This window comes from Penaeus japonicus, unplaced genomic scaffold, assembly GCF_977035675.1.
Source record: "Penaeus japonicus unplaced genomic scaffold, GWHDUDI00000001_assembly GWHDUDI00000017, whole genome shotgun sequence".
NCBI lineage: Eukaryota > Metazoa > Arthropoda > Malacostraca > Decapoda > Penaeidae > Penaeus > Penaeus japonicus.
Genome location: NW_028234419.1, coordinates 16,049,444 through 16,070,214, shown reverse-complemented (window position 1 = coordinate 16,070,214; position 20,771 = coordinate 16,049,444). Strand labels below are relative to the sequence as shown.

The window sequence follows — 20,771 nt, the reverse complement described above, 5'->3', positions numbered from 1 at the left end:
GTTCCAGGTGGAGACAAATTTGATTAAATAAAATGAAGGACCACTATTGATTATATTCATATTTTGTATGAATAAGTCAAAGATCGAATATAAAGTTAATAAAAAAAAAATAGGTACACTACCTGTATTTAGATTGGTTGTTTTATTTTCATATAAAGTATCTTATCTGGACTTCTACACACAATGGAACTTACCTAACTGGGCCTTTGTTTGTAATAGTTGAAAATAAGTGCTCTAGACCTTTCAAACGACGGGGGAGGTTCAGTGTTGTCGAGACGAAAAAATAGTATCTAATCATCAATAGATAGTCTGGGATTGAAGATTCGCTGATTATGAAAATGCAGTTAAAAACATGAACTGTGTATAAAAAATGCATTATTGAACATGTATACTGAAAAGAGGTCATTAATAACTGCGGTTTATAAGATATTTATTGTAATTCTTGAAATTTGAAATAAAATGTTCAAGATGGAAAGCTATATGGTGGTACAAAGCTTCCGAAACTGTTTTCCACCAACCTGCTCGGGGTAATATGTGAAAAATGATAGCGAGAGAGGGAGAGAGAAGGGAAGCAGATATAAACAGGTAGAACGGGGGGATAGACAAACAATGAACACAGTAAGAAGGAAAAGGAAAATGGCTAAATGAGAAGGCCAGAAAGACAAACATTGAAGATGATGAAAAAGTAAAGACAGACAGATAAGCAGGCCGAGAGAAATAGAGAGCAAAGGAAAAATTGAAAAAGAGAGATAAACAAAAAAAGAACGATAGAATACGGAACAGACTAAAAGAAAAATATTGCGGAAAAGATAAATTCCTAAATTATGAAGATTAAGCTAAATAATTGATTTTTCGTTGTTCTGAAAGTGCTGTGTTGTAATCATTATTTGCTAGAAAAATGTGTGTTAGGCGTGGGGGAGAGGCTGTGGCGTGTTTACTCATTTTTCTATGGGTGTTTGAGTGTCTGCATTCTTAGTGTGTTTGCCGTTGTTTGACTGCTTGCATGAACGAAAGTGAAAATCTGTGTGAGTTTGTTCATGAAGAATGCAGAAGAATGCCTTGAGCTGGACGAGGAGCAAAAAATAGGGAGATGTAAAGGGTGGAGCTTCCATGTCGTCTGCCCAGCTGGTATATAAAGATCTTCTAACCAACACTGTGAGTCTGTCTCCTCGCGACTATCACTATGAACACCTTTGTAAGTTTAATGGAGTGGGATATTCCAAAGAACGATAAATATGCATCTTCGGGTCTTCAATGGTTCTTCTCCAGTTTATTTTGTGTTTCATATGTGTCCATGCAGTTAAAGGATAGCTCTTTTCTTACTTTGATCTGTAAACTGCCTATCCTGTCCTCAGACAGTCCTCGTCTGCCTCGCCGCCGTCGCCGCAGCCTCCCCGCAGTTCAGGAATCAGAATCGACAGACCTTCCAGGATGAGCGACAGGTGGCCATCTTGAGGGACGATCGCCAGGATTCCGGTGACGGCAACTTCAACTACAACTTCGAGGCCGAAAACGGAATCAGCGTTTCGGGTTCGGGAAGTCCTGGTTCTGAGGGCCAGAGCAACATGCAAGGCAGCTACAGGTGAGTCTGGTCATACTTCATTTCACCGAACGCATACAAAGTGTACCAATAGCACTGAATATACATACGAAGCGCAGTTACTTTTCAAAATCCGTATCCAACATCTGTTTTCATAGAAATTTTAATTACGTCTGGCAGATTCACTCTTCCCGACGGAACCATCGCTGAAGTCAGATACGTCGCCGATGAGTTCGGATTCCGTGCTGAGTCTCCCCTCATCCCCACCCCCCACCCTCTCCCCGCCCACGCCATCGAGCAGATCCGAGTTGCTGAGGAACAACGACGTCGCGGAATCACCTTCTAAAATTGAAGACTATTACAGCAGCAAGTTACGACTCAAAGAATATATCAATACGTATATAATGATATTGTAAATATTCGTCTGTTTATTCGTCATCGTCTTCATAATAAAATGAGCAATGTATAAAGACTTTCATTCAACGATCAACTTAAACGTCAGAAGACTTTATATCAAAATTAATTGAATGAGGTCAAGCAAGTCAATACATGTCTTTCGGTAAGGTATGTACTCCTAACTGTACATTTCTACACATTATTCACTTACTACGCTCTCCCATAATGAAGCAAAATGGACTACTGGATGAACATCCGACCTAATGAGTGAAGAAAATTTATATTTCTTATATCCTTACATCTTGGTGTGAAAAGCATTTTACTTTCTAACGATATTTGTCCCCTCCATCCTTAACAATGCGTAATTACCTTATCAATGAATGTATAATACAGTATGTAAAATAAGATATTCTAGCTTTTGATTATCAGCCATATTCATGGTCAGTGAGTTTCGAATATGGGAATAACAAATGTTACTTACAACGGTTAGCTGCACAGTAGCTCTCTTTCCTTTCAATATGTGAGGAAGTTTCAGTAAGTAGGCTAAAATTGTAAATTCTTTATCCCTTACGGCTCTTTTTACGTGTCTTACCGTATTCTGATTTCATAATAGTGATTCCTTTGATCGTAAAAGCTGAATCGTTATAGAATTTTTTACGTCGAAGCAGATATCAAAGAAAAAAACATATAAGCCTAAGCAAAATAAATGTTCTAATTAGCATATATATTCAGAGGGATTCATTGACGAATGCCGTAAATGATATGATTATTGTAATTATTAGAATCTGAAATAATCTGTTCAACATGGGAAGCTATCAAGCAGTACAAATTATCCAAATCCGTTTTCTAATAAATAACTAAGGGTAATGTGTAGCATAACTGGAAGAGAGAGAGAGGGAGGGGGAAAACAAGATAGAGAGAAATGAATAGACACGGACAAAGCGAGACGGTTACATATATGCAAACAGTAAGACGAGAAGGTAGAAAGGCAAGGAGTGAGGGAGAGAGAAAGAAACAAACATGGAAGGAAATGAAGAAAGTATGAGACATGTAGACAGGCAGATAAACAGAACGAAGGAAAGGAAGTAAGATTTAAAGGTAGATAATACATATTAAACAAAAAAATAAGAAGAGGGAGAAAGATAGGGCGAAGAGGGGAAAATAGAATGAGAGAATAGGAGACAGAGAAATGCTGCTAAAGAGAGTGCAAATAAAGAGTAATTCCTAGATTATAAAGAGTAATCAAAATAATCGATTTCCCAATGCTCATAGAAAGTGTTGTGCCATAATGATTATTTGATAGATATTACATTGATCATTTTTAACGTGTGTTGGGCTTGGGGAAGTGAGCGTGTTTTTCTTATTTTTTTATGTGTGGTTTGGATGTCCATACTCCATATGTGTTTAGCTATTTTAATTGTGTGCGATTATGCCTATGCCTGCCTGACTGCGTGTATGAACGAAAGTAAGAGTCTGTGTGTGTTTGAATGTGTAACCTCATGAAGAATGCAGAAGAATGCCTTGAGCTGTGCGAGGAGCAAAAAATCGGGAGATGTAAAGGGAGGAGCTTCCAGGTGGCCCGCCCAACTGGTATATAAAGCTCTTCCAACCAACACTGTGTATCTGTCACCTCATGATCATCACCATGAACACCCTTGTAAGTATTATATTGTGTGACTCTCAAGAACGATATTTGTGCGTCTTCGATTTTTCAAGGTGCATCGCCAATTTATTCCGTATTTTACTTGATATGTGCGTGCAGGCCTTCTAAATTAACGGCAATTAAAGGATAGCTCTTATTTCATGCACTGAGATCTGTAACTGCCCACTTTTTCCATACTGTCCTCAGGCCGTCCTCGTCTGCCTCGCCGCCGTCGCCGCAGCCTCCCCGCAGTTCAGGAATCAGAATCGACAGACCTTCCAGGATGAGCGACAGGTGGCCATCTTGAGGGACGACCGCCAGGATTCCGGTGACGGCAACTTCAACTACAACTTCGAGGCCGAAAACGGAATCAGCGTTTCGGGTTCGGGAAGTCCGGGTTCTGAGGGCCAGAGCAACATGCAAGGCAGCTACAGGTAAGTCTGGTCATACTTTATTTCACCGAATGCATACAAAGTGTTCCAATAGCACTGAATATACATACGAAGCGCAGTTACTTTTCAAAATCCATATCCAACATATGTTTTCATAGAAATTTTAATTACATCTGGCAGATTCACCCTTCCCGACGGAACCATCGCTGAAGTCAGATACGTCGCCGACGAGTTGGGATTCCGTGCTGAGTCCCCCCTCATCCCCACCCCCCACCCTCTCCCCGCCCACGCCATCGAGCAGATCCGAGTTGCTGAGGAACAACGACGTCGTGGAATCATCTTCTAAAATTGAAGACTATTACAACAGCAAGTTACGACTCAAAGAATATATCAATACATATAATGATGTTGTAAATATTTAGCAGCAGGTCTGTTTATTTGTCACCGTCTTCATAATAAAAGGAGCAATGAATAAAGACTTTCATTCAACGATCAACTTAAACGTCAGAAGACTTTATATCAAAATTAATTGAATGAGATCAAGCAAGTCAATACATGTCTTTCGGTAAAGTATGCACTCCTAACTGTACATTTCTACACATTAGTCACTTACTACGCTCTCCCATAATGAAGCAAAAAGGACTACTGGACGAACATCCGACCTTACTACTTCTCTTGGCATATTTACGAGATCTTACCTAATCAGTGAAGAAAATTTATATCTCTTATATCCTTATATCTTGGTGTGTAAAGCATTTTACTTTATAACGATATTTGTCCCCTCCATCCCTAACAATGCGTAATTACCTTATCAATATATGTACAGTACAGTTTGTAAAATAAGATATTCTAGTTTTTGATTATCAGCCATATTCATGGTCAGTGAGTTTCGAATATGGGAATAACAAATGTTACTTACAACGGTTAGCTGCACAGTAGCTCTCTTTTCTTTCAATATGTGAGGAAGTTTCAGTAAGTAGGCTAAAATTGTAAATTCTTTATCCCTTACGGCTCTTTTTACGTGTCTTACCGTTTTCTGATTTGATAATAGTGATTCCTTTGATCGTAAAAGCAGGATCGTTGTAGAAATTTCAACGTGAAGCAGATATTAAAGAAAATATATATATATAAGCCTAAGCAAAATAAATGTGCTAATATCCAGAGGTATTCATTGACGAATGGAGTGAATGAAATGATTTTTGTAATTATTAAAATCTGAAATAAGCTGTTCAACATGGGAAGCTGTCAATCGGGACAAACTATCCCAATCCGTTTTCTGATAGATAGTTAGGGGTAATGTGTGGCATAATTGGGAGAGAGAGAGAGTGAGGGAGGGGGGGAGCAAGATAGAGAGAAATAGATAGACACGGGCAAAGAGATAGAAATATGAACAGACTGACCGACGGTTATATATATGCAAACAGTAAGAAGCGAAGGGAGAAAGGCAAGGAGTGAGGGAGAGAGAAAGAGACAACATGGAAGGAAATGAAGAAAGTAGTAGACATGTAGACAGGCAGATAAACAGAATGAAAGAAAGGAAGTGAGATTTAAAGGTAGATAACACATATTAAACAAAAGACTAAGAAGAGGGAGAAAGAAAATTCCATGCTCAAAGACAAAAATGAAGAGAAAGAGAGGGCGAAGAGGGGAAAACAGAATGAGTGAATAGGAGACAGAGAAATGCTGCTAAAGAGAGTGCAAATAAAGAGTAATTCCTAAATTATAAAGAGTAATCAAAATAATCGATTTTCCAATGCTCATAGAACGTGTTGTGCCATAATAATTTTTGGTAGATATTATATTAATATTTTTTTTTTTTATGTATGGTTTGGGTATCCACACTCCGTATGTATTTAGCTATCCTAATTGTATGCAATTATGCCTATGCCTGCCTGACTGCGTGTATGAACGAAAGTAAGAGTCTGTGTGTGTTTGAATGTGTAACCTCATGAAGAATGCAGAAGAATGCCTTGAGCTGTGCGAGGAGCAAAAAATCGGGAGATTTAAAGGGAGGAGCTTCCAGGTGGCTCGCCCAACTGGTATATAAAGCTCTTCCAACCAACACTGTGTATCTGTCACCTCATGATCATCACCATGAACACCCTTGTAAGTATGATATTTTTTTACTCTCAGGAACGATATTTGTGCGTCTTCGATTTGTCAAGGTGCATCGCCAATTTATTCCGTATTCCACTTGATATGTGCGTGCATGCATTCTAAATTAACGGTAATTAAAGGATAGATCTTATTTTATGCACTGAGATCTGTAACTGCCCACTTTTTCCATACTGTCTTCAGGCCGTCCTCGTCTGCCTCGCCGCCGTCGCCGCAGCCTCCCCGCAGTTCAGGAATCAGAATCGACAGACCTTCCAGAATGAGCGACAGGTGGCCATCCTGAGGGACGACCGCCAGGATTCCGGTGACGGCAACTTCAACTACAACTTCGAGGCCGAAAACGGAATCAGCGTTTCTGGTTCGGGAAGTCCTGGTTCTGAGGGCCAGAGCAACATGCAAGGCAGCTACAGGTGAGTCTGGTCATATATCATTTCACTGAACGCATACAAATTGTTCCAATAGCCCTGAATATACATACGATGCGCAGTTACTTTTCACAATCCATATCCAACATATGTTTTCATAGAAATTTTAATTACATCTGGCAGATTCACTCTTCCCGACGGAACCATCGCTGAAGTCAGATACGTCGCCGACGAGTTGGGATTCCGTGCTGAGTCCCCCCTCATCCCCACCCCCCACCCTCTCCCCGCCCACGCCATCGAGCAGATCCGAGTTGCTGAGGAACAACGACGTCGTGGAATCATCTTCTAAAATTGAAGACTATTACAACAGCAAGTTACGACTCAAAGAATATATCAATACATATAATGATGTAAATATTTAGCAGCAGGTCTGTTTATTCGTCACCGTCTTCATAATAAAATGAGCAAAGAATAAAGACTTTCATTCAACGATCAACTTAAACGTCAGACGACTTTATATCAATATTAATTGAATGAGGTCGCGCAAGTCAATATATGTCCTTCGGAAAGTTATGCACCTTTGACCATACATTTCTACACATTATTCACTTACTACGCTCTCCCATAATGAAGCAAAAAGGACTACTGGACGAACATCCGATCCTATTACTCCTCTTGGTATATTTACGAGATCTTACCCAATCAAAGAAGAAAATGTCTATTTCATATCATAACTTCTTGGTCTGAAAAGCATTTTACTTTCTAATGATTTTTGTCCCCTCCATCCCTAACAATGCGTAATTACTTTATCAATGTATATACAGTACAGTGTGTAAAATAAAATATTCTAGCTTTTGAGTATCAGCCATATTCATGGTCAGTGAGTTTCGAATATGGGAATGACAAATGTTACTTACAACGGTTAGCTGCACAGTAGCTCTCTTTCCTTTCAATATGTGGGAAAGTTTCAGTAAATAGGCTAAAATTGAAAATTCGTTGTTCCTTATGGCTCTTGGTGTTTTTACGTGTCTTCCCGTATTCTGATTTGATGATAGTGATTCCTTTGATCATAAAAGCAGGATCGTTATAGAAATTTCAACGTGAAGCAGATATTAATGAAAAAAATATATAAAAGCCTAAGCAAAATAAATGTGCTTATATTCAGACGGATTCATTGACGAATGCAGTAAATGATATGATTATTGCAAATATTAAAATCTGAAATAAACTATTCAACATAGGAAGCTATCAAGCGGGACAAACTATCCAAATCCATTTTCTGATAAATAGCTAGGGGTAATGTGTGGCACAATTGGGAGAGAGAGAGAGTGAGGGAGGGGGGGAAGCAAGATAGAGAGAAATAAATAGACACGGACAAAGAGACAAAAATATGAACAGACTGACGAACGGTTACATATATGCAAACAGTAAGAAGAGAAGGTAGAAAGGCAAGGAGTGAGGGAGAGAGAAAGAGACAACATGGAAGGAAATGAAGAAAGTAGTAGACATGTAGACAGGCAGATAAACAGAATGAAAGAAAGGAAGTGAGATTTAAAGGTAGATAACACATATTAAACAAAAGACTAAGAAGAGGGAGAAAGAAAATTCCATGCTCAAAGACAAAAATGAAGAGAAAGAGAGGGCGAAGAGGGGAAAACAGAATGAGTGAATAGGAGACAGAGAAATGCTGCTAAAGAGAGTGCAAATAAAGAGTAATTCCTAAATTATAAAGAGTAATCAAAATAATCGATTTTCTAATGCTCATAGAACGTGCTGTGCCATAATAATTTTTGATATATATTATATTAATATATATATTTTTTTATGTATGGTTTGGGTATCCACACTCCGTATGTATTTAGCTATCCTAATTGTATGCGATTATGCCTATGCCTGCCTGACTGCGTGCATAAACGAAAGTAAGAGTCTGTGTGTGTTTGAATGTGTAACCTCATGAAGAATGCAGAAGAATGCCTTGAGCTGTGCGAGGAGCAAAAAATCGGGAGATGTAAAGGGAGGAGCTTCCAGGTGGCCCGCCCAACTGGTATATAAAGCTCTTCCAACCAACACTGTGTATCTGTCACCTCATGATCATCACCATGAACACCTTTGTAAGTATTATATTGTGTGACTCTCAAGAACGATATTTGTGCGTCTTCGATTTTTCAAGGTGCATCGCCAATTTATTCCGTATTCCACTTGATATGTGCGTGCATGCCTTCTAAATTAACGGTAATTAAAGGATAGCTCTTATTTCATGCACTGAGATCTGTAACTGCCCACTTTTTCCATACTGTCCTCAGGCCGTCCTCGTCTGCCTCGCCGCCGTCGCCGCAGCCTCCCCGCAGTTCAGGAATCAGAATCGACAGACCTTCCAGAATGAGCGACAGGTGGCCATCCTGAGGGACGACCGCCAGGATTCCGGTGACGGCAACTTCAACTACAACTTCGAGGCCGAAAACGGAATCAGCGTTTCTGGTTCGGGAAGTCCTGGTTCTGAGGGCCAGAGCAACATGCAAGGCAGCTACAGGTGAGTCTGGTCATATATCATTTCACTGAACGCATACAAATTGTTCAAATAGCCCTGAATATACTTTTTACAGTTACTTTTCACAATCTATATCCAACATATGTTTTCATAGAAATTTTAATTACATCTGGCAGATTCACTCTTCCCGACGGAACCATCGCTGAAGTCAGATACGTCGCCGACGAGTTGGGATTCCGTGCTGAGTCCCCCCTCATCCCCACCCCCCACCCTCTCCCCGCCCACGCCATCGAGCAGATCCGATTTGCTGAAGAACAACGACGTCGTGGAATCACCTTCTAAAATTGAAGACTATTACAGCACCAAGTTACGACTCAAAGAATATATCAATACATATAATGATGTTGTAAATATTTAGCAGCAGGTCTGTTTATTTGTCACCGTCTTCATAATAAAATGAGCAATGAATAAAGACTTTCATTCAACGATCAACTTAAACGTCAGAAGACTTTATATCAAAATTAATTGAATGAGGTCGAGCAAGTCAATACATGTCTTTCGGGAAGGTATGCACTCCTAACTGTACATTTCTACACATTATTCACATATTACGCTCTCCCATAATGAAGCAAAATTGACTACTGGACAAACATCCGACCCTACTACTCCTCTTGGTATATTTACGAGATCTTACCCAATCAATGAAGAAAATTTATATCTCTTATATCCTTACATCTTGGTGTGAAAAGCATTTTACTTTCTAACGATATTTGTTCCCTCCATCCCTAACAATGCGTAATTACTTTATCAATGTATGTACAGTACAGTTTGTAAAATAAGATATTCTAGCTTTTGATTATCAGCCATATTCATGGTCAGTGAGTTTCGAATATGGGAATAACAAATGTCACTTACAACGGTTAGCTGCACAGTAGCTCTCTTTCCTTTCAATATGTGAGGAAGTTTCAGTAAGTAGGCTAAAATTGTAAATTCTTTATCCCTTACGGCTCTTTTTACGTGTCTTACCGTATTCTGATTTGATAATAGTGATTCCTTTGATCGTAAAAGCAGGATCGTTTTAGAAATTTCAACGTGAAGCAGATATTAAAGAAAAATAATATATATATAAGCCTAAGCAAAATAAATGTGCTAATATCCAGAGGGATTCATTGATGAATGGAGTGAATGATATGATTTTTGTAATCATTAGAATCTGAAATAAGCTGTTCAACATGGGAAGCTGTCAATCGGGACAAACTATCCCAATCCGTTTTCTGATAAATAGCTAGGGGTAATGTGTGGCATAATTGGGAGAGAGAGTGAGGAAGGGGGGAGCAAGATAGAGAGAAATAAATAGACACGGGCAAAGAGACAAAAATATGAACAGACTGACGAACGGTTACATATATGCAAACAGTAAGAAGAGAAGGGAGAAAGGCAAGGAGTGAGGGAGAGAGAAAGAAACAAACATGGAAGGAAATAAAGAAAGTAGGAGACATGTAGACAGGCAGATAAACAGAACGAAAGAAAGGAAGTGAGATTTAAAGGTAGATAACACATATTAAACAAAAGACTAAGAAGAGGGAGAAAGAAAATTCCATGCTCAAAGAAAAAAATGAAGAGAAAGAGGGGGCGAAGAGGGGAAAACAGAATGAGTGAATAGGAGACAGAGAAATGCTGCTTAAGAGAGTGTAAATATAGAGTAATTCCTACATTACAAAGAGTAATCAAAATAATCGATTTTCCAATGCTCTTAGGTGTTGTGCCATAATGATTATTTGATAGAAATTATATTAACCATTTTAACATGTTTTGGGCTTGGGGAAGTGAGCGTGTTTTCCTATTTTTATGTGTGGTTTGGGTATACACACCTCATATGTGTTTACTAATTTTTCAATGTGTGGTTTGGATGTCCATACTCCATATGTGTTTAGCTATTTTAATTGAGTGCGATTATGCCTATGCCTGCCTGACTGCGTGCATGAACGAAAGTAAGAGTCTGTGTGTGTTTGAATGTGTAACCTCATGAAGAATGCAGAAGAATGCCTTGAGCTGTGCGAGGAGCAAAAAATCGGGAGATGTAAAGGGAGGAGCTTCCAGGTGGCCCGCCCAACTGGTATATAAAGCTCTTCCAACCAACACTGTGTATCTGTCACCTCATGATCATCACCATGAACACCCTTGTAAGTATGATATTTTTTTACTCTCAGGAACGATATTTGTGCGTCTTCGATTTGTCAAGGTGCATCGCCAATTTATTCCGTATTCCACTTGATATGTGCGTGCATGCATTCTAAATTAACGGTAATTAAAGGATAGATCTTATTTTATGCACTGAGATCTGTAACTGCCCACTTTTTCCATACTGTCCTCAGGCCGTCCTCGTCTGCCTCGCCGCCGTCGCCGCAGCCTCCCCGCAGTTCAGGAATCAGAATCGACAGACCTTCCAGAATGAGCGACAGGTGGCCATCTTGAGGGACGACCGCCAGGATTCCGGTGACGGCAACTTCAACTACAACTTCGAGGCCGAAAACGGAATCAGCGTTTCTGGTTCGGGAAGTCCTGGTTCTGAGGGCCAGAGCAACATGCAAGGCAGCTACAGGTGAGTCTGGTCATATATCATTTCACTGAACGCATACAAATTGTTCCAATAGCCCTGAATATACATACGATGCGCAGTTACTTTTCACAATCCATATCCAACATATGTTTTCATAGAAATTTCAATTACATCTGGCAGATTCACCCTTCCTGACGGAACCATCGCTGAAGTCAGATATGTCGCCGACGAGTTGGGATTCCGTGCTGAGTCCCCCCTCATCCCCACCCCCCACCCTCTCCCCGCCCACGCCATCGAGCAGATCCGAGTTGCTGAGGAACAACGACGTCGTGGAATCATCTTCTAAAATTGAAGACTATTACAACAGCAAGTTACGACTCAAAGAATATATCAATACATATAATGATGTAAATATTTAGCAGCAGGTCTGTTTATTCGTCACCGTCTTCATAATAAAATGAGCAAAGAATAAAGACTTTCATTCAACGATCAACTTAAACGTCAGACGACTTTATATCAAAATTAATTGAATGAGGTCGAGCAAGTCAATACATGTCTTTCGGTAAGGTAAGCACCTTTAACCATACATTTCTACACATTATTCACATACTACGCTCTCCCATAATGAAGCAAAATGGACTACTGGACATCCGACCCTACTACTCCTCTTGGTATATTTACGAGATCTTACCCAATCAATGAAGAAAATTTGTATCTCTTTTGTCCTTACATCTTGGTGTGAAAAGCATTTTACTTTCTAATGATTTTTGTCCCCTCCATCCCTAACAATGCGTAATTACTTTATCAATGTATATACAGTACAGTGTGTAAAATAAAATATTCTAGCTTTTGATTATCAGCCATATTCATGGTCAGTGAGTTTCGAATATGGGAATGACAAATGTTACTTACAACGGTTAGCTGCACAGTAGCTCTCTTTCCTTTCAATATGTGGGAAAGTTTCAGTAAATAAGCTAAAATTGAAAATTCTTTATTCCTTATGGCTCTTGGTGTTTTTACGTGTCTTCCCGTATTCTGATTTGATGATAGTGATTCCTTTGATCGTAAAAGCAGGATCGTTATAGAAATTTCAACGTGAAGCAGATATTAATGAAAAAAAAATATAAAAGCCTAAGCAAAATAAATGTGCTTATATTCAGACGGATTCATTGACGAATGCAGTAAATGATATGATTATTGCAAATATTATAATCTGAAATAAACTATTCAACATAGGAAGCTATCAAGCGGGACAAACTATCCAAATCCGTTTTCTGATAAATAGCTAGGGCTAATGTGTGGCACAATTGGGAGAGAGAGTGAGGGAGGGGGGGAAGCAAGATAGAGAGAAATAAATAGACACGGACAAAGAGACAGAAATGTGAACAGACTGACGAACGGTTACATATATGCAAACAGTAAGAAGCGAAGGGAGAAAGGTAAGGAGTGAGGGAGAGAGAAAGAGACAACATGGAAGGAAATGAAGAAAGTAGGAGACATGTAGACAGGCAGATAAACAGAACGAAAGAAAGGAAGTGAGATTTAAAGGTAGATAACACATATTAAACAAAAGACTAAGAAGAGGGAGAAAGAATATTCCATGCTCAAAGAAAAAATGAAGAGAAAGAGAGGGCGAAGAGGGGAAAACAAAATGAGAGAATAAGAGACAGAGAAAAGCTGCTAAAGAGAGTGCAAATAGAGAGCAATTATTAAATTATAAAGAGTAATCAAAATAATCGATTTCCCAATGCTCATAGAAAGTGTTGTGTCATAATGATTATTTGATAGATATTATATTAATCATGTTTAACGTGTGTTGGGCTTGGGGGAGTGAGCGTGTTTTCTTATTGCTTTATGTGTGGTTTGGATGTTCATACTCCATATGTGTTTAGCTATTTTAATTGTGTGCGATTATGCCTATGTCTGCCTGACTGCGTGTATGAACGAAAGTAAGAGTCTGTGTGTGTTTGAATGTGTAACCTCGTGAAGAATGCAGAAGAATGCCTTGAGCTGTGCGAGGAGCAAAAAATCGGGAGATGTAAAGGGAGGAGCTTCCAGGTGGCCCGCCCAGCTGGTATATAAAGCTCTTCCAACCAACACTGTGTATCTGTCACCTCATGATCATCACCATGAACACCTTTGTAAGTATTATATTGTGTGACTCTCAAGAACGATATTTGTGCGTCTTCGATTTGTTAAGGTGCATCTCGAATTTATTCCGTTTTCCACTTGATATGTGCGTGCATGCATTCTAAATTAACGGTAATTAAAGGATAGCTCTTATTTCATGCACTGAGATCTGTAACTGCCCACTTTTTCCATACTGTCCTCAGGCCGTCCTCGTCTGCCTCGCCGCCGTCGCCGCAGCCTCCCCGCAGTTCAGGAATCAGAATCGACAGACCTTCCAGAATGAGCGACAGGTGGCCATCTTAAGGGACGACCGCCAGGATTCCGGTGACGGCAACTTCAACTACAACTTCGAGGCCGAAAACGGTATCAGCGTTTCCGGTTCGGGAAGTCCTGGTTCTGAGGGCCAGAGCAACATGCAAGGCAGCTACAGGTGAGTCTGGTCATGTTTCATTTCATTGCATTGAATTTATATTAAAAAAAAATCGAATTACCTTGAATATAGTTAAGGTGCACAGTTATTTTTCTTCATAACACATGTCACAGAAATCCTCACAGAAATATTAATTATCTCTGACAGATTCACCCTTCCCGACGGAACCATCGCTGAAGTCAGATACGTCGCCGATGAGTTCGGATTCCGTGCTGAGTCTCCCCTCATCCCCACCCCCCACCCTCTCCCCGCCCACGCCATTGAACAGATCCGAGTTGCTGAGGAACAACGACGTCGCGGAATCACCTTCTAAACTGAAAGCCCACCAATTATGAAATAACCCTAATGAGTGAAATCCATGTCATGGTGCACGTGATGATTCTGTAAATACTTTTAGCTTTATACGCCATCGTCATCTTTACAATCATATCATAAAAGAAGCAATGAACGAAGAGTGTGATTCAACCACCATTTAGTAAGATAATCTAGGTATTTAAATGACAAGTTCCACAAACGTTTTGGCATGTACTGGCAACGATAAGACAATAACATGAACCAAAGCGGGTTTTCAGCCATCTAATTCGGTTTCTTGCGACAGTCCTTTGAAGCTTCCTGTAGCTTATCAAAGCAGTAATGTCATCCATATATGTATATATATTTTATAATTACAAAATAAGATATCTATCCAAAGATATGAAAACAGAAAATGAAACAGAGAGAATGACAGAAGGAGAGAGAAAGAGGAGGCGATGGGTAAAAAAAAGAGAGAGAGAGACAGGCAGACAGATGGACTTGAAAAATCAGAGTATCAAGGCAAAGCAGCATTGTGTGCGTTAACCAAATGATTAAAAAGGTCATCTGTGTTTACTGATATGCGGAAATATACTTGCAAGTACGCTGAATTCGGATTCTGCATCGAATTCTCTTTTCCATCCCCGCGCACGCTATCGAAGATATTCCAAGTTACCCGTGGAATTTTCTGATGTTTAAAGAAGACATTATGACTTCACAACTTACTGTTACAGTTTGGGTAGTTGAAAACTAGTATGAAAACGTGATTAAACTTCTTGCTGAATTTAAACAAATTTAGATGCAGGGAAATTCTTACATTTCTTTAATGCTGAACTATACAGAGATCACGAGAAAAAAATCGAAACTGATTGCCTATTTCTAAATAAACTTTAGAACAGAGTTTCTATACTTGGGGAATGGGTTAAAAGTTCAAGAGGAGTAAGTACAACCCTGGAGGAAAAAAATAGGAATTTCACTAACTACATTTTGGAATTCTTTTTACACGCGTTACGATATAAATGAGTTTTCCTTTATAGAATAATTGAGGAAGCAAATAAAAACTCTTTCGCCTTTTATCTCTAAATCATGATGAATTTTTAATCAGTTAGATGAAATTGTGAAGAGGGAAGTAGGACCAAGACTAATTACTTTCAAGACTTCATAGCATAATGGAATTACTGTCACGTACATGCATATAAATTTGTGTATATGTACGTACACACATAAATATATGTGTATGAATATATATATATATATATATATATATATATATATATATATATATATATAATATATATATATATAATATAGTGTGTGTGTGTATTTGTGTGTGTGTGTATACATGTATATATATATATATATATATAATATATATATAAATATATATATATATATATATATATATATATATATATATATGTATGTATGTATGTATATACATATAATGTATGTATACATGGATGTGTAACGTTATGTATATTTTATGCGAATGTATAGATGTGTGTGAAATAATAGTACCTATTGGAAATACAGTATGATTTCCATGTTGTAAATCTGCTCAAATTATAATCAAGGTAATAATACTTCCGTCATATCATTAGGGCTAAAATAAAGAACACATATGTGGTGTTAATATACATATGTGTGTATATGTGTGTGTGTTTGTTTGTGTGTGTGTATATATATGTATATATATATGTATATATATACATATACATACATATATATATACATATATATATATATATGTATGTATGTATATATACATATACATACATACATATATATATATATATATATATATATATATATATATATATATATATATATATATATGTATATATATATATATATATACATACATACATACATATGTATATACACACATGCATACATACATATATATATATAAACATATGCATACATACATACATATATATATATATATATATATATATATATATATATATATGTATGCATATATGTATACAAATATGTATGTATATATACATACATATTTGTATACATATATGCATACATATATATATATATATATATATATATATATATATATATGTATGTATGTATGCATATATATATATTATATATATATATATATATATTATATATATATATATATACATATGAACTGAGTTCATTGTGACAAATGGGTATATATAATATATATATATATATGTATATATATATAATATATATATATATATATATATATATATACATATATATACATATATATATATATATACATATATACACATATACATATATATATATATATATACATGCAAATACATATACATATATACATATATATACATATATGTATATATATATATATATATATATATATATATATATATATGTGTGTGTGTGTGTGTGTGTGTGTGTGTGTGTATGTAAATTATTCTAATACTATTTGAGGTTATGCGTAAAAGCTTTTCATGTACACGTTTAAGTACGATATTGCAAAAGGTTTCAAAACAATATTGTACTATATACATGCATATGTATATATATGTATATATATATATACATATATATATGTGTGTGTGTGTGTGTGTGAATTATACTTCTACTATATGAGGTGTTCTGTAAAAGCTTTTCATTTGTACAGTATAAGTACGATATTACAAAAAGTTTCAAAACAATATTGAACTACAGAAGAATAAGATATGAAAGATATCTTTACCAATTTCACCCCTTTAACATGTAAATACATAGAATATACTCATTGCACATCAAACACATCACATTTGTCTATGTGCTCTCGCGTGCACACATACAAAAATATGTCGGTTTGACTTCCTGGCGGATGCAAGTGAATACCTTGGGCTGAACATCGACCAGGAGGGCGTAGGAGGGGCATCCAGGTGCCCCGCCCAACTGGTATATAAAGGTCTTCTCACCATCTCTGCAAGTATCATTCTAACACCAACATCGCCATGAATACCTTAGTAAGTATAGTCTATTGTGATATATTGACTGTTTTGTTTGACATATTCTTTGCGTTTTGGTAATGGAAAATACATTACTAAAGTCATTGTTAATGAACATCATGAATAGACTAGGCTAATCATCATACATAGTAAAGTGTTGCTTTCAGTCACAATACCTTCTCTCTGATGCCCTCTATCTGCTCATAGGCTGTCCTCGTCTGCCTCGCCGCCGTCGCCGCCGCCGCCCCGCAGTTCAGGCCTCAAAATCAACAGACCTTCCAGAATGAGCGACAGGTGGCCATCCTGAGGGACGACCGCCAGGATTCCGGTGACGGCAACTTCAACTATAACTTCGAAACCGAGAATGGAATCAGTGTCTCTGCCTCAGGAACACCAGGTTCCAAAGGCCAGAGCAACATGCAGGGTAGTTACAGGTGAGTTTACAAAAACGATATATACCATATATTGATATAAAAACCTTTCAAATTATCATTTGGTATATTAGTAGAGTCACTATCGTTAACCCACTTACATCCTACAGATTCACCCTTCCCGACGGAACCATCGCTGAAGTCAGATACGTCGCCGATGAGTTCGGATTCCGTGCTGAGTCCCCCCTCATCCCCACCCCCCACCCTCTCCCCGCCCACGCCATCGAGCAGATCCGATTTGCTGAGGAACAACGACGTCGCGGAATCACTTTCTAAAATGAAAGCAAACTTATTATGAAATCGCCCTAATAAGTGAAAACCACCATAACATGATACGCGTGACGGTTCTGTAAATACTTGAAGCAACAGTGCTGTATGTTTCATCGTCATCTTTATGGTCATAATATAAAAAGAGCAATAAATGAAGAGTGTGATTCACCCACCAGCTAGTGAGATAATATAGGTACTTGAATGACAAACACTCTAACGTGTTTACATATGATGGCAAAAATTTTATAAAATATACTGAGCACAAAAGATTTGTATTGATTCTGTGTATAGGATGTTTCTGTCGTCTAGATACAAAGTTTTCTGACGATCTGAACCTTTGAAGCTTCCTTTAGTCTCTCAGTAGTAATACCATTCATAGTTTCATATACGATAATTACAAATAGATATTGAAAATCCAAAGATATGAAAACAGAGAGAGAGGGGAGGATAAAAGCAGTCAGACTGACACCTTATTAGCTGAATCCTCTTTACATATTTTGATTCAATTCGCCCTGCTGACTTCAATAAGGAGAGAACATCCGAGTTGCTGTGAGACAGTGCGCTCGTGGAATCCTCTATTGTGTGAAATAAATGACTAATACTTCGCAAACTACAGCGTATATCTTTGTTGTTGTTGGTCAAATGAAAACTGTTATGGAAACAAAGCAATTACATAATGTAGACTTCGTTGGTTAAACTTTATGACGAATTAAAACAAATGTGAATGTAGGAAAATTCTTATTTATCCTCATGTTAGAGCTATATAGAAATCATGAAGAAAAGGAATATCTTTAACTGATTGATTTGTGTGTGTTTGTGTGTGTTCGTGTGTGTGTGTGTGTGTTAAACTTCCATTGCAATATTTGAGGATTATTATGTTTGTATTATATGCTAGAAATTACCAAAAAAAATCAGTAACAGAATAATAACATAAGATAGGATATCTTTAACGATTTCACTTCATTAAGATGAATACACATAGATTATACTCACATTGCACAACATACACACCATATGTTTCAGTGTGTGTGTGTGTGAGTGTGTGTGTGTGAACGCACATACACACGTACATAAATATGTCGGCTAAATTTCTTGGCGGATGTAGAAAAATACCTTCAGCTGAATGACGATACAGAGGGCGTAGGACCTGATACATAAAGGTCATCTCATCATGTCTACAAGTAACATTCTAAGATAATCACCGTGAATACACTGGAAAGTATAGTTGCATTTGAAAGGTATGTGATAAAAGTTATTAAACATAAAAAAAAATTACCTATCGCTAATCATTTAACATTCACAATACCTTCTCACTGTTCCCTTCAACCTGTCCCCAGGCTGTCCTCGTCTGCCTCGCCACCACCGTCGCCGCCGCCCCGAAGCGACAGACCTTCCAGGATGAGCGACAGGCGGCCATCTTGAGGGACGACCGCCAGGATTCCGGTGACGGCAACTTCGAAAACGAAAATTGAATCATTGTTTCTCCTGAAGGAATACCATACCCCAAGGGCCAGAACAACTTATGGGGCAACTACAGGTGAGCTTACAAAAAACATTATATTTCGGTCGGTTACACACAAATAAAGAGATATCAATGCCTTTTAAGTCGGCGTTAGGTATATATGTCACCATCATCAACCGGCTTCCACCCTGCAGATTTACCATCGCTGAAGAGGGACACGTCGTTGATGAGTTCGGATTTGATCTCCTCTCAACCTCCATTACCTCCCCGCCTACGCCGTCGAACAGATCCGCTTTGCTCAGGAGCAGCAACGTCGCGGTTTTACCTTCTAAGAAAAATCTAACTGCCTGTCCCAAGGGCATGTGTACTTGAATTGCATACATATTCTATTATAAAACAAGTATTCATTCAAAGTAGTTTTCTTGCCTGAGGCATTCTCTTACTTTCTGAGAATCACTAAGAAGGGAAAAATTATGGAAATTATAAAACTAGTTATATATCAACCTGCATCTGCCTGTTGGTCTACACACGCATACACATGCGCCAAAACAAACAGGAAAATATGTGCAGATATGAACCCAAACAGTTAAACAAGACACATATAAAACAAGGAAAGCAAATGCACTTGAAAATAGGTCTGTAATTATGTACATATATATAGATAAAAACATTAACATGATAAGACAGACAGAGGGACATTAGACCAAGTAAAGTTAACATACAAAACAAACAGACGAACAAAAGTATGGATAAGCAGAGTAATATCTTAAATTGATGTGAAATGTTTAAAAAAGTCTAGCGAAAATTATCTTAATAATTTCATTAATTAGAAGGCTGCCACCCTTATTATGCTCTATTTTTCCCTTTATGTAAAAATAAAGTTTTTTTATCATAAAGAACTTGTAGTTTTTATCACCATAAGGATCTTCATCCCCATTAACGTCCTCACCATTATCAATATCTTCATCATGACAATAATCCGAATAACAATAAGAATAATTTTGATGATCATTATTGTTAGTGATGAGTGCGGTAAAGATCATTATGCACAACAATTACTTCATTACATAAGCATATTTTTACAAACATGGCGTGATGAATATAAAACTGTACATAGTCTTACATCTCATTCCAGAAGGAATAGATAAACATCTCAAGTTTAATAAGCCTCCCTAAGCACTCATGAAGTCCGAAGATACATTATGAACATCAGACGGAACGTAGAAGGCTTTGAACAGTATTAACATTTTACTGTCACAACACTATTTTGATATAACAAAAAAGTAGTCATCTTCCCCAGCA

The 20,771-nt window shown here is 37.6% G+C and overlaps 7 protein-coding genes across 7 annotated transcripts; all 7 read left to right on the top strand.

The window, feature by feature from the left end:
• The first annotated feature begins 1,141 nt into the window (after positions 1-1,141).
• LOC122250351 (cuticle protein AM1199-like) lies at positions 1,142-2,010 on the top strand. The gene is made up of 3 exons (XM_086546052.1): positions 1,142-1,195; positions 1,356-1,582; positions 1,721-2,010. Exons 1-3 carry the CDS (start codon positions 1,184-1,186, stop codon positions 1,884-1,886), a joined length of 405 nt encoding a protein of 134 aa, XP_086402178.1. The 5' UTR covers positions 1,142-1,183; the 3' UTR covers positions 1,887-2,010.
• A 1,541-nt stretch (positions 2,011-3,551) lies between these two features.
• On the top strand, positions 3,552-4,446 carry LOC147470027 (cuticle protein AM1199-like). Its single transcript, XM_086546051.1, has 3 exons — positions 3,552-3,593; positions 3,786-4,012; positions 4,151-4,446. Exons 1-3 carry the CDS (start codon positions 3,570-3,572, stop codon positions 4,314-4,316), a joined length of 417 nt encoding a protein of 138 aa, XP_086402177.1. The 5' UTR covers positions 3,552-3,569; the 3' UTR covers positions 4,317-4,446.
• Positions 4,447-6,027: 1,581 nt separating this feature from the next.
• On the top strand, positions 6,028-6,926 carry LOC147470026 (cuticle protein AM1199-like). Its single transcript, XM_086546050.1, has 3 exons — positions 6,028-6,076; positions 6,269-6,495; positions 6,634-6,926. Exons 1-3 carry the CDS (start codon positions 6,053-6,055, stop codon positions 6,797-6,799), a joined length of 417 nt encoding a protein of 138 aa, XP_086402176.1. The 5' UTR covers positions 6,028-6,052; the 3' UTR covers positions 6,800-6,926.
• Positions 6,927-8,531: 1,605 nt separating this feature from the next.
• Positions 8,532-9,410, top strand: LOC147470025 (cuticle protein AM1199-like). Its single transcript, XM_086546049.1, has 3 exons — positions 8,532-8,561; positions 8,754-8,980; positions 9,115-9,410. Exons 1-3 carry the CDS (start codon positions 8,538-8,540, stop codon positions 9,278-9,280), a joined length of 417 nt encoding a protein of 138 aa, XP_086402175.1. The 5' UTR covers positions 8,532-8,537; the 3' UTR covers positions 9,281-9,410.
• A 1,662-nt stretch (positions 9,411-11,072) lies between these two features.
• LOC147470024 (cuticle protein AM1199-like) lies at positions 11,073-11,971 on the top strand. The gene is made up of 3 exons (XM_086546048.1): positions 11,073-11,121; positions 11,314-11,540; positions 11,679-11,971. Exons 1-3 carry the CDS (start codon positions 11,098-11,100, stop codon positions 11,842-11,844), a joined length of 417 nt encoding a protein of 138 aa, XP_086402174.1. The 5' UTR covers positions 11,073-11,097; the 3' UTR covers positions 11,845-11,971.
• A 1,627-nt stretch (positions 11,972-13,598) lies between these two features.
• On the top strand, positions 13,599-14,506 carry LOC122250349 (cuticle protein AM1199-like). The gene is made up of 3 exons (XM_043011726.2): positions 13,599-13,639; positions 13,832-14,058; positions 14,206-14,506. Exons 1-3 carry the CDS (start codon positions 13,616-13,618, stop codon positions 14,369-14,371), a joined length of 417 nt encoding a protein of 138 aa, XP_042867660.2. The 5' UTR covers positions 13,599-13,615; the 3' UTR covers positions 14,372-14,506.
• Positions 14,507-17,298: 2,792 nt separating this feature from the next.
• LOC122250353 (cuticle protein AM1199-like) lies at positions 17,299-18,159 on the top strand. The gene is made up of 3 exons (XM_043011731.2): positions 17,299-17,324; positions 17,514-17,740; positions 17,848-18,159. Exons 1-3 carry the CDS (start codon positions 17,313-17,315, stop codon positions 18,011-18,013), a joined length of 405 nt encoding a protein of 134 aa, XP_042867665.2. The 5' UTR covers positions 17,299-17,312; the 3' UTR covers positions 18,014-18,159.
• Positions 18,160-20,771: the final 2,612 nt, after the last annotated feature.

Bases quoted from the DNA above. Each gene is read 5' to 3' on its own strand.
- LOC122250351 (XM_086546052.1), top strand. The intron at 1,583-1,720 runs GTGAGTCTGGTC...TACGTCTGGCAG, and splicing joins AACATGCAAGGCAGCTACAG to ATTCACTCTTCCCGACGGAA.
- LOC147470027 (XM_086546051.1), top strand. From the start codon at position 3,570: ATGATCATCACCATGAACACCCTT. The intron at 3,594-3,785 runs GTAAGTATTATA...TACTGTCCTCAG, and splicing joins TCATCACCATGAACACCCTT to GCCGTCCTCGTCTGCCTCGC. The intron at 4,013-4,150 runs GTAAGTCTGGTC...TACATCTGGCAG, and splicing joins AACATGCAAGGCAGCTACAG to ATTCACCCTTCCCGACGGAA.
- LOC147470026 (XM_086546050.1), top strand. From the start codon at position 6,053: ATGATCATCACCATGAACACCCTT. The intron at 6,077-6,268 runs GTAAGTATGATA...TACTGTCTTCAG, and splicing joins TCATCACCATGAACACCCTT to GCCGTCCTCGTCTGCCTCGC. The intron at 6,496-6,633 runs GTGAGTCTGGTC...TACATCTGGCAG, and splicing joins AACATGCAAGGCAGCTACAG to ATTCACTCTTCCCGACGGAA.
- LOC147470025 (XM_086546049.1), top strand. From the start codon at position 8,538: ATGATCATCACCATGAACACCTTT. The intron at 8,562-8,753 runs GTAAGTATTATA...TACTGTCCTCAG, and splicing joins TCATCACCATGAACACCTTT to GCCGTCCTCGTCTGCCTCGC. The intron at 8,981-9,114 runs GTGAGTCTGGTC...TACATCTGGCAG, and splicing joins AACATGCAAGGCAGCTACAG to ATTCACTCTTCCCGACGGAA.
- LOC147470024 (XM_086546048.1), top strand. From the start codon at position 11,098: ATGATCATCACCATGAACACCCTT. The intron at 11,122-11,313 runs GTAAGTATGATA...TACTGTCCTCAG, and splicing joins TCATCACCATGAACACCCTT to GCCGTCCTCGTCTGCCTCGC. The intron at 11,541-11,678 runs GTGAGTCTGGTC...TACATCTGGCAG, and splicing joins AACATGCAAGGCAGCTACAG to ATTCACCCTTCCTGACGGAA.
- LOC122250349 (XM_043011726.2), top strand. From the start codon at position 13,616: ATGATCATCACCATGAACACCTTT. The intron at 13,640-13,831 runs GTAAGTATTATA...TACTGTCCTCAG, and splicing joins TCATCACCATGAACACCTTT to GCCGTCCTCGTCTGCCTCGC. The intron at 14,059-14,205 runs GTGAGTCTGGTC...TATCTCTGACAG, and splicing joins AACATGCAAGGCAGCTACAG to ATTCACCCTTCCCGACGGAA.
- LOC122250353 (XM_043011731.2), top strand. The intron at 17,741-17,847 runs GTGAGTTTACAA...TACATCCTACAG, and splicing joins AACATGCAGGGTAGTTACAG to ATTCACCCTTCCCGACGGAA.